Raw genomic sequence first — 12,324 nt, forward strand, 5'->3', positions numbered from 1 at the left:
GGTGGAAAATACCAGTTATGTATTTACCAGAATTTAAAGTGGCAAAGCTGAGCACGGTCTGGGATTTGTTTGGTGAAGCAGGCAAAGACTTGTCCTCCACTTTATCTGGGGGATGACAGGTCTGCAGTGACACTGGATTTGCTGCTTAACTCAGTCCTTGCTCTGTGCCAAGACTGACAGCAGACAGGGGTGGATGTTTCTGGGAAGCCTGTTATCCTGCTCTCCTCCAGAAAAAGGCTTCACTGTAGGGGTAACCAAGCCACTTGTAGGCAAAGCAAAACCACAAGCTAAGGGCTCTCAGCCACTACTGGCCAGCTGGGTTCATGAAAAGGTAAAATGTTATGCATTCTGTGCGCAGATCCCAAACCCTAGGGCTCATTGCTTCATGGAGCAGGAGGCAAAGCAATTAGCATTGATGACTGAATGTAAAGAGAGGGGAAAAAATAAAAGGTTCAGCTGGGAAAGAAGCAGTGAGGGGAATTTCCTTACCAGATCTTAACTTCATCATTGTTTCAGAGAGCTACTACATCAGGTATGACAGTACATGAGGCCTGCCTGAGCAGAGAAGGTTTCCTGTCACTCATCCCAGACAAGCAAAAGACTGGCAGCACACCAGAATATTTTTCCCCCATCACCTTTAATAATAATAATTTCTCATTATAATGAAATCACACTCATTAGCAACCTTGGCTGCCTTTTCCCCTCTCCATGTCTGACTCCATTCCTGCCAAGCTTTTGATACTCAACACACAGCTGAAGCAAAAATGGGCCAAAATTGAATCTAAATAAGCAGCTGCTGTGAAAGAGTTGACCTCTCATTTGTGTAGACTGTGCCAAGTACCAAACCTGGGTCTAGGCTCTCACCTGTGGTCTTCTCCAGCAATTTTCCTCTGCTTGCAAGGAGGACCACTTTGTTTTCCACATTCTCTATGATCACATCACACCTGTGCTTTGTTCAGTGTTTCCACCTTGTTCCACATGACAAACCCAAGAAGACAGGAGAAATACTGCTGTGTTTCCATCCCACTTTCTGCAGACCTAGAGAGACTGAAACAGGTCTCGCTCCTGGCTAACCTTGCTTGCTGCATCTCCCACTCACTTCCTGCTGCAGAGTTCTTGCTGCCTTGGGCAGAGAGTGATCTGTCTCTCTGGTATTGCCTATGCTTTCTGTTATATGAAGACAGAGGAGCAACACCTGGTTTCTAATCCCTGCTGCATGGTGATGTGGTTGCGAGTAACACACAGACAGAAGTGAGCTCTTGTAGGAAGACAATGTATTTATAAAACATGAGGGAGAATCTGTACATCCCCCAGCTCCAACAGAGAGGTGGCCCAGGAGTTGTCTTGAAGGCACAGAGCCACTTTAAGGCAGGTAATTCAAAGGTACAACTCAGATTCTCAACACAAGGCATCTGTATCTAAAAAACAATCAACTTCAGACATTTGTAGGCAATAAGAAGAGATGTTCATACTGGGCAAACATTAAGACAATGACAAAACAAATCACATTATAATTTTCACACAGAACATTTTGCTCAGAATAAAAGCCAGCCCTTCTTCGTTCCCTTTGCTGACCTGCAAAACAAGGCCCAGCCCCACAGTTCACAGTCCTGAAGACAGAGTCACATTTCTAGGCAGAGCCCCCTTGCCCTGCACTGCGTACTTGGGGGCCCAGGCCCCAGAGCCTGGTCACATCCTGCCCCAGGGAAGGTCTCCCTTGAACCATGGCCCATCATCTCCCCAGCCAGAGAGCTTCCAGAGCAGCTTGCTCCTGTCTGATGCACGGAAAATCCCAAGCTACTGACTTCCTCCTGCCTTCGAGGCAGGACACAGCCAGGATGCATATCAAGGCCAGAAACTCGGCACAGCTTCCTAAAGAGATCTTAGCGAGAGAAATGTGATCAGCTGCTGGGGGGAGTCAGCTTCATGGCCATGGTGAAGCCAGGTTCCCTCTCCCCTCTGGGAGCTGTGCTGGACCCAGAGATGATGCAAGACATACGACGTTAGTGATGGGGCAAACCCCTGTGGTTCTGGTCTGGCCACTACCCTGGCGGGCCATGTCCTTTCACTACATGGCTGTGGGACTACCTGCTCCTGCTGGGCTTCCTGCTCTCCCTGCCTCTGTGACTCTGCCTGGGGAGAAAAACTGCATGCAGGTTGTTTTGGAAGAGGGACAACAGCCCCAGAGCAAAGCCCAGCACTGCTCCTGCAAGGTTTGCTGCTGGCTGGCAAACTGAGAAGAGTGTAGCCCCTCTCTCTCTACCTGCACTGGTCTTTGAGCATGTGGGTTGGAAGACAGCTTTTGTCCCCATGGGCTCTCCAAGCTCCTCCATGGAGACTGCCAGCTAGTGCCAATTAGTATTAATCACGTTTACTACAGCAATGCTTAAATACCAACTGAGAATTCCCACTGTGGTAGAAAGGGAAGAACATTTGAGATGGCAGCTTTGACAGCAGGGACACTGGCCATCAGGAAATGGGACTGAAAACCACTAACTCCTTACATCTCCACCAAGGAGCCCTCACGAGGTAGTTCTGCTTGACACTGGCCTGGGTTACAAGGTATGAAGGAAGGAGCACAGTCTCAACCGAAAAACGGAGGCAAAATCCTCAAATTCTGCTGGCAGTGCTGCAATGAGCGCTGCTTTCCAGTCCACTCTTTGATGACTGTCCTCTCTGGTGGGGAAGAGGAGCTACTCATATCATCATTAAGGCAAGTGAGTTACCTTCTGGATACACCTAATTCTTACCAGCACCTGCAGATGAAAGCTAGCTGCTGACTTTAGGTGCTGCAGACCACATCTACAGCCAGATGTGAAAGCACATGGTACAAATAACCCTTCCTCCCTGTGCATGACTTATAGGCTGCCACTGAATCCATCAGCTCTCCATCTGCAAAATGGGCATCATGCTGTTCTCAGCCTGATGGGGCCAGACAGCTGGTCCTGCTATTGCCTCACTGCGTCCCGGCATTCGCCCTTCCCGATAGCCTCTCCCCATTCCACAGGGATTGCGTGACAGAGCCAGCCTGGACAGGCTGTGGAGGTGCAGTCCTGGAGCCTGGAAAGCAGCTCACCTGCACTCTCGTGGGGCTGTTCCTGTGTTTTGAGTGAAGCACAGGCTCTGACATGCACCGAGAGCATGACTGACACTGCACATTCCAGGCAGAAACAGAGCTTATTGCAACATTGCATCACAAGGCCCTGGCCTCCTAAACTCCTATAACACTTTTTTGGAAAAAAAAAAAGAAAAGTTGACTGTTGTCAGCCTGTTTCCTCTCACCTCAGCTGCAGTGACTAATTTCTTAGTATCTACATGGGTAAAGTACTTTCCCTCAATAGGAAGACTGCTCTGGCTTGGGCAGATGGCTAAGGCTGCCTCTTCTGGGATATTCAGTGTCTCCATTCTGGCAAACGCTCTGTGGAGTCAGAGACACAGCTGTCTTTTGTCTACTTCTTACTATGGCTGCACACTGCACAGCAAAACTTTCTTCTATCTGGTTGCCTTTTTCTAACTCCATCAGTCACAAAACCCAGACTGATGCAAGCAGATGATTTGACAAGATTTCTATCTCACGTGCCAGAACTTGCACGTTCAGTTTTCTACAATAGTGGAACTTGATGGACTTGTCAAGCACCACAGAACCAGTAACAAATGAATGACTCCATCAGCAAAAAGCAAAAAAAAAAAAAACAAGTACCATGTCAGCATTGCTTGTATTCTACATACCTCCATTACTCACGTCTCAACAACTCCCCAAGAGCAGCATTCTATGTCACATTCTCCCCTCAAGCTTGAGACCAGTAGCAGCCTTTTTAGGATGGTACGGGGACCACTGGAGCTCCAGTGTAAAGTCCTGAGTGTGCTGGGATTTCTGGGTGTATATAGTCTTCTAAAATGGTTACAGGGAAAAAACAATCTTGCCTTGCATTAACAGGAGTTTTAGGGGATGAGAATTTCCTGTAGTGTCAGGCCAACTGTGGGCTCTTTCCACAGGTCTTGCATCAATGACAGCATGGGTCTGCCTATCCTTTTATTCACTCAACCCTCTTCTGTCCTCACCATTCTTTACATCCAGTGCACTTGCTAAGACCTGAGGCCACCTCCTCTGTATCAGGCCAGAGCTCCCAGGGCTGTTTCAGAGATGAAGCACCAAGAGCTGTGCTGGTTCTTCAACCAAGAAGCCTGCATAAGAGTCTAACTAGGACAAGACACAACTGTGAGGCCATAACTTATTAAATTAACTTTTAGATGCTGCATAAATGTACAGGATTTTGAGAGCAGAATACTCTGTCTCCTCTTCTGACAAAATCACAATATTTCAACTACTAAAATATTGCCACTTCTTCCCTGCTAGGGTTTCCCTGATATTATTTAGGACAAACACATGTCTGTCAGATAAGGCTGCAAAGTTCCTCCTGAGATGCCCTCCTAGCTTCTCTGTATAACCCCTCCACTATCCTCAGGAAGTGGATCAATAATTTAGGTGGAATTGTAACATCACCCCCACCAGCTCGCCCAGCTACAGGCAAACATGGCTCTTGGAAGGGAAATGTATTTGCATCTCCATCTATGGCCCATAATTTGCTGAATATGAGCACAGTTTTTCATAATGACTAAAGTGAAAAGCACAGAGAAACGTCTAAGCACCAGCAGCCTAAAGTGCCTATTAGCTCCTCCATATCCAGATTTCCTTGGGTCAGCACATGGGCATGTGGATGCAATACAGTCCAGAGAACTTTGGTCCCCAGTCCAAAATCATGGATACTGAAGAGATAGGGAAGGAGGGGAAATGGGGAGGGTTGTGGTTTTTTCTTTTTTTTTTTTTTTTTCTTTTTTTCATTCAAGTATTGAAAAAGAAGCTGCATTGCTCTAAATAAACCATTCTGGGCTTAGCTGGGATTTGTGTTTGTTTGGTGCAAGACTCAACAGGAAATATGGCACCTCTCCCACTGTACCATCCACCAGACTGCACAGCAGGAAACGTGAGTCCTTCCCTTGTCGACATCTCCCCCGCACACCTTCCCAGCCAGACGTGGATCCCACGTCTTGGATACAACGGCTCAGAAGAGAAGCTCCTGCTCCGCCAGCCTGATCACCCCTTCCCTGGCTGTGCCATCCCATCAGAGGGCTCTGGAGGCAGAGGAAGAGTTTGTGTGCTCGGCTGTGTGCCTCAGTAAAGTGCACATCTAGATGAGATGGTGGACGGTGCCGCCGAACAGCTGTGGGGTTGAAGGTTACAGTGTCTTCAGCTGGCGTCGGTTCCACATGCCCCGCTTTGAGTGAAACCAGTGGAAAAAGTTTCTCAGGCAGAGACGCTCCACTTCCAGCCCAGCCTGTAAGATTCTGGCAGAAAGAAGGGTAGACTCAGAGAAAACTTGATCGCAAAGATACTGGGGGGGGCTCAGCCCCAGGAAAACTCTTTTAAGTTGTGCTGTTGACAAGAGACTACAACTCTTGGATAGTCCAGAATAGCTCAGGGGTATCTCATACCCATAACCAGGCATTTAATGACACTTGGTGAGTGTTTATGCACCCTTGAGGGAAGGACTAGTCAGGAGTGCCTGCACAAACCAGGCTAGGAGAAAAAGACAGCTGGCAGCACAGGACTGCTCAGGATGCTAGTCTTTTCTGTAGTCAGCTGTCAGAAAAGACAGGACAGGGCCCAAAGCCTAGAACTACAAACCCAGAGGCCTAGGATTTGTCCAGCAGAGATCCCTCACTACAAACTTCTTGGAAACTGTAACTGTACCTTGTGACCTTTAAATGTTTCTCCAACAGTTGGTCTTCTGGACAATTGCTAAATGATATATGGGAAGTCTGAGCGACCCAGACTGTGTGCTGCACTGCTGGAAGAGGACAAAGCCTTCACAATCACCAGTGCCTGATCTGCATGTGGCCAACCAGCAGTGTGGTACTAAGGCACCAGAAAATGGCTCTTCTCTTACTAGTGGCTGTAGGAGAGTGTTTTGTGTCTCCTGTCCTACTAGGTTTGAGGTCAGGACAGGCTCAAAGACTCTCCCTCACCGATCGAGCTTATGGCAGCAGACATCTCAATCTCCTTATAACCCTACTCCTGTGGTCACTGGTCTTCCAAGATCCAATGGGTCTCCCTTCCTGAGCACATGAACAATGACAGTGGATGCCTACCTGTCCAGGAGTTCCCAGTCCTCTCCTCCCCAGCGGTCCCGAAACTCTTTTGTGTTCATGCCTCCAATCTTGTCCAGGTCAGACTTGTATATGCCCAGGAGACCAAACCCGTTCACCTCCCAGTAGCCTGAGGAGAGCACAAAAGAGGCACAGGTATGTTGGTGCTTGGAACCATTGATGACTCCAGCAGAGATTCTGGAGAGAGACTCAAACTACTTTCAGCATGATGTTGACACCAGAGAGTGAACTCAGCAGCAAGGCAGAGCCAACCATTCCAACCAGCTTTGGAAAGTGAGAAAGACTTGAGGATAGACAGCATGGGCTGTCCTATCAACTTGTTAGCAGAGCCTCCAACACCTCCTGGCCTGTCCCAGCTTCACAGAGTTGCCCTGTGCCTGAATGGCTCCGGGTGGCCACCTCTGTCTAAAGAAAATCCCATGCTAAGATGATCTATGCCACTTTCCCCCCTCTGACTTGGGTTGGTTTCCCTCACCCCTGCTCTACCAGCTCTCCTCAGGACAGGCTGTGCCCTCTAAGAAAAGAGAGAAATGGACAGAAGGGAGTAAAGGAAGGGTTTTCCAAGGTCCTTAAATCCATAAAGAGCCCCAGGAGATGACCAGGAGAAACATCATACAAAGGGCTCTGCTAGCTTTTTGATCTCAAATTCCAGGTACTTGATGCTGTTAAACCACATCTAACACACCCTCACTTTGTGGACCTGGAAGTACCTCAAGCTTCAGACCTCAACAACACCAGAGGAACAAATCTAGAGGTGGCAGACATCCTGCTTCTTTCCCCATTCCCCAAGGTCTGAGCCAAAGAGGCTCCACTCCCTCTTACCTTCAGGCCACTGTGGGGACATCCCGCAGTGCAGCCTCATGACCATGGGTGCAAAGGCCATCTTGCCTTCCACACAGTGCTTCCTGATTGAATCAATGACTCCAGCTGGGAAGTGGATGTGGAGGTCACACAGGAAGATGATGCTGTGCGGGTCCTGGAATGAACCACACCGGTTGGGAAAAAAATAGATTGACTTTCAGTAAGTCTTTCTTGAGGAGCAGGAAGACAGAGATAGGGGAGTCAATTAAAAAGCCATTTGTTGCTGCATCAGAAACTGAGGTCCTAGAGGCTGGTAAAGCAGCCACTGAGTGGCTGTTCAACGATGAATGTAAAATACCACAACTATGACCTGGCAGAGCCAGTATCACAAAGCTGCTACTGCTGATTTCCCTCCTGTCTGACAGTCCCAGCAGGGGGACTGAGAACCAAACAGAACACAGGCTCCTCAGAATACAGGGTGAGACCCTTACTCTGGAAGGACAGGAAACATATCCACATTTGATCTAGTCTGCCAAGCTATTCCCTTCCCTAGAAACAGCGTGTACAGTACCAAAAGTAATGATAGCACCAGTATCCACCCCAAGGGTGCCCAGACTTACCGTCACAAGGTCTATTCCCGCCTGCAGCCCAGCAGAACGCTCGAAATTCCCTGTCAGCTTCAGGTACTGGTAGCTGGGGGACAGATGGGAAAGTCAAGTTCAGTTCCCATGTGCCGGTGGCACAGGAAGCACCACGGGCATCAGGCTGTGGAGCTGCCCTCACCCCGTGCACCCTCTCAAGGACGAGGAAAGCCTTTGCTGGGTGAGTGCACAAGTTTAGCACTGTTCCAGTTCCCATCATGCCCTCAGTCTTCCTCCTTGTGCAGCAAGGGGACGGCAATGCCTAGCAAAAGTCTTTTCAGCTATAGTCCAGTCTATTCTAGGACTAGACCTGTTACTGGTGTGTTAAGGAAATGACCAGCCAAGGCTGGTTCAGATCAGGGTAGGGTAAGCCAGACAGTTATTCGAGCAAGCGGAGTCCCCAGAGGCCTCCACGCTCCCTGTCCTATTTCTCACAGCTTTCTTGTCTGTCCCCCATCACTGTGAGACTTGTTTTGTCTTCTCTCTTGCAAACTTGAAAATAGAGACAAATTCAACAAATTTGGCTGGAATACTACACTAGCTATTGCCTTACACTTTTATAACACTGTTCCACGCAGTACATGGTGTGTATGCACATCATGATAACAACATATTCATGTGTATGTGCAAGGTCTGAGTGGATGTTATCTTTGGTTTTCCAGCTGCAGCAGGTTGTGGCTGGTCAACACACAGAGACTGGCAGAGGTGCTGTGTTTGCAGTATATGTATGTGAGTGGTTTTTTTGTGATCAAGCAGTACTCTCACCTGTGCAAGGTAGACCTTTTCAGAGCCTTCTCTACATCCATGTCATCGCTGCTGTAGTCTGTGATGATGATGTTGAAGTTGGGATCCTTAGTGACTTGGAACAGCTCTTCCATGTCAGAGATGAACTGCAGCACCCAACGTGCCTGGTTTTTCACTGGTTGTATTGCAACAGGGAGATAATCTAAGCAAACTGATTTCAGTGATGGTGTTGTTTCTCAACAGGCAAGGCTTCTTGCCTCCTGTCAAACCCCAATAACCTTGCAGGGATGCTGAAACAGGCCCAGGCTGAAAACCTGGTCCAAAGAATCAAGGAATCAGTGCGGGTTCTTTCCCACCATGCGACAGGAGTTTTCTTTGAGCTTACAAGCCATGGAAGTTTGGGCCCTATAATATTTCTGAGGGGGTTTTACTTGGAGAGAACAGAAATTGGAAGTGACCCAAATGAGATGGTAGAGACTGGCCCAGGTTCACTGTTCAGGACTGCCCTCATGGGAACCGCCCACCGTGCCATCCCTCGGTGTCCTGGGGAGGCAGGCTGTCCTTACCTGGCACCACGAAGTGAACCATGGCGCGGTGGTTCCAGGAAAAGCCCTGAGGCCAGCACAGCTCTGGCTCGTTCGCCACAGCCATCAGGTGCCGCCGGCGACCCCACACCAGGCTCCTCATCTTCCTCTCCTCCTCCTCATTGCCACCAACTCCCTGCCAGCCCTGGGCAAAGACGTACTCGGAGAAGCGGACAAGCCGCCCTCCCTGCTCCAGCAGCTCCAGCTCCAGCAGGTAGCGGCTGCCCCGCATGCGGTCCTGGCGTTTCTCCACGTTCACGATACGCTGCAGCTGGAACCGCCTGTAGGAGATAGAGCTGGCATGGGCATGTCCCCTCTACACCAGCCCTGCTCCCACCTCCAGCCTGTTCATCTCTGCTAGGCTCCTTCCTCCTGGCTAGCACAAACCTTTCTGTCCCCAGCTTCCCCTTGCTTCGCTGCACTGCTTCCAAAGTCCCATGGGAAGGTTTAGCACCTGTTTCCTAAATCCACAAGCATGTGGGATTAGACCTGGGATTCCGGCCAAGAGAAAAATATTTGGCAGGGGAAATGAAATAAAGGTGACACAGAAAATAACAAATGTGTCTGAATGATTGTAGGGCTGGTAGTAGTGAGTGTACTCAACACCACCTACAACGATCTTGGCACAAGGAGTATGTTTGGGCTAGTGAAACTGGCTCATGACAGCTTATCAGCCAAGAACATGGAGGAGGACTGAGCAATCACACAGCAAAAACTGGAGTGAGCTTTAGGTTTGGAATGGCCAAAACTGGATGAAATGCCAGATCATGCCCTTTCAGAACATAACAAGAGTTTCTGCTGTAAAGTTGATGCTTGCCAGACAAAAGCTTGTGTGTAGTGATCAGTTACACCTGACTGTGTAACAGTGTGATGTGACCCTGAAAAAACAAATGTGATCTTAAGATGTAGCATCAGACAGCAGGGATTGGAAATTCATAACACCTATTCTATAAAATATCTAGGAAACTGATTACTTATGTCAAGGAAGATTAACTCAAACTGAAACCTGCATGGAAAAGGATTGGTTAAAAAATTATGGAAATAGACACCAACCCAACAGAAGAGTCGGGAGTTGGATTGTTTAGCTTATGGAGGCTCAGAGGAATTATGTCTGTTTGCCAGAAAGGCAATCAGGATGGTAAATCTTGAGAAGAAAAAGAACCATATCAAGACCATGTAAAAAAAGAGCACCAGCAAAAGCTGGCACCAGTTATCAGCCAAAAGAGGTATATTTAAAGCCCAGTGTTTTACATAGATTCCTTGCCTGAAATCTTATTTCCCACATGTAGTTTATCCTCTGATTCTCACTAGTTACTCACATGACAGGCATTCTCTGTGCAGCAGGGTATACCAGCTCCGGGACTCTGTCCCTTGGTTCTCTCACTGTGCCTTACCCTTTACTCCTCTGGTTGAGCTTCTTCAGGAAGACACGTGTAACTTCCAGGGCCTCCCTTTCTCTTAGCAGCAAGTTTCCTGATGTGTTGCATTTCAGGTCAATCCAGTCTGTGCGCAGCATATGGAAGTCCAGGTTGCTCGCGCTGAAGGTCTGCTCCCAGTTCACTGCCTGGTCAAACACTGGTACGTAATCAAAATCCTCCTCATCTTCCTCCTCTGGCTCCCCATCCGCTTCTTCCTCTTCGTCTTCTGCTGCCACAGGTGCAGACTTGCCCTTCACAGGAGATGGCACCTGTACCTCTCTTTCGTCCATGTCCCCACCATTGGCTGCCTTGTGCTCAGCAATGTAGGACTCCACTTGGTTCAGCCACTGGGGCAGCCCAGGATGGCTGGGGCTGGCAGTGCTCACAGAGCGTCTGCTGGCTTTGCCAGAGACTGGGCCTCCTTTCCTGGCTGGCACGGTGCCTGCTGGCTGCAGCCCGTCCTTGGCAGTGCTGAGATCTCCTCGAGGTCTCACCCCTTTGGGAATTGTGACCCCTGAGTCCCTTGGGTGGCTAAAAGACTGCTGTCTTTGAGACACAGTCCTAGAAGGAGGGTTTGCCCTTCTGACAGGCACTCTCCCCTGGATGGCCCTGGCATGCTGCAGAGGGCTCCTGGAGTTGTCTTTGACACCAGCTTTTAAACGGGGTCTCTTTGTTACTGGGTTCCCCTCCATGCCAACCTGGCTGAGGCTTTGGTTAGTAGAGGCCAGCACGGCTGATTTGACACCAGACCTCTTTGTCCTTCTCCTTTGTATCCCCTCTCCTATGTTACTGCCCATTACTGAGAGGAGCCGACGATGCTCCCGGAAGGAATAGTCCTCGTGGATATTGTCCCTACCCAAAATGCTGCCGGGAGGGTTGCCCAACAGCTCTGCCTTCACTGTGCCAGGGTGCTCGGCGGGACGGGTACTCTCCGTGTCCTGCTCCTCGTACTGCAGGTCATCCAGGTTCCCCTCCTGGGAGCCTGCAGGAGTAATTGAAGTTACATCTCTGGCATCTTCCCACTGCTTTCCCTGTCCTAACCCAGGCACTCATCCTGCTGGGGGCAGCTACTTGTTGCCTCACCTCAGTATTGCCCCTCCTGCTCAGAGGACAGGGATGCTCTCACACACGGGATCTGTGCTCCTGCTAGCACCAACCTTCTCAGCACCTCTTAGCCACCACTGCCAAAGGCTGTGGAGGTGTCTGGCTTTGCCTTTAGCTGTCTTGTCTGGCCTCAGATTTGCAAGGCAGGTGTGAGCACCGGCTACCATGATACAGAGCTTTGGCTCTGTTGCTCCTGCCCATGTTTTTGCTAGAATTACATCTCAGATAAGCTGTGGGCCTGAGAGGTAGTTGTCATGTTGTCTCCTACAGCCCACTGTTTGGTGACCTCCCAACCTGCCCTTGAAAGAAGTAAAAGCTGCAGCAAAAATCTCCTCCCAGACACAATAATCTGGCAGGAAAAGGCTGTGACTTCCTTGTTATGGAAAGTCAACAGCTTCTTTCAGCTGCTGCTGGAAGAACACGCGCAAAAGTGACAGGTGAAAGGATCTTCTGGCTGTGACACTAGGGCCCCTACCTGGCTGCTCTGTCTTTTCTCCAGAGTCCAGGCTCTTCTCTGGCCGATCCATTTTCATGTACTTGTAGAATCCGAATCTGTAGAGGGAAGAACAAAACACAAGTTTGATGAAAGTTACTTTGCCCTTTCCAAATAAATAATAGCCATTGCTTCAGAGGTGATGATCCATTACTCCGGTTACATCTACCCAGCACCTCTAGATCCTTCTTTCCAAACATCATCACCATCTTTCAAATCTTTGGGCAAGCAGATCTTACTCTGCAGTGCCTAAGACATGCATTTTCCTTCCTTATTATCTCAGTCTCTCAAGAGATTTTCTCATAGGTGCAGGAGGAAACCCCAGTATAAGTACCCTGAAACACTTCTTCAGCCTCCCTTAAACTCCTCCT

At 49.1% G+C, this 12,324-nt stretch overlaps 1 protein-coding gene across 1 annotated transcript in view; it reads right to left on the reverse strand.

Moving 5' to 3' along the window:
• Positions 1–1,565: 1,565 nt before the first annotated feature.
• Positions 1,566–12,324, reverse strand: part of B4GALNT3 (beta-1,4-N-acetyl-galactosaminyltransferase 3) — a 64,893-nt gene continuing 54,134 nt past the window's right edge. Inside the window, exons 13-20 of the mRNA XM_029963392.1 lie at positions 11,936–12,012; positions 10,333–11,338; positions 8,921–9,219; positions 8,376–8,529; positions 7,590–7,662; positions 6,991–7,144; positions 6,151–6,277; positions 1,566–5,346 (exon numbers count right to left, since the gene is read on the reverse strand). Of these exons, the coding sequence (XP_029819252.1) occupies positions 5,238–5,346; positions 6,151–6,277; positions 6,991–7,144; positions 7,590–7,662; positions 8,376–8,529; positions 8,921–9,219; positions 10,333–11,338; positions 11,936–12,012 (1,999 nt within the window). The 3' untranslated portion in view covers positions 1,566–5,237. The remainder of the gene's footprint in view (positions 5,347–6,150; positions 6,278–6,990; positions 7,145–7,589; positions 7,663–8,375; positions 8,530–8,920; positions 9,220–10,332; positions 11,339–11,935; positions 12,013–12,324) is intronic.

Source organism: Manacus vitellinus, unplaced genomic scaffold, assembly GCF_001715985.3.
Source record: "Manacus vitellinus isolate BGI_N305 unplaced genomic scaffold, ASM171598v3 scaffold_5_pilon, whole genome shotgun sequence".
Classification (NCBI taxonomy): Eukaryota; Metazoa; Chordata; class Aves; order Passeriformes; family Pipridae; genus Manacus; species Manacus vitellinus.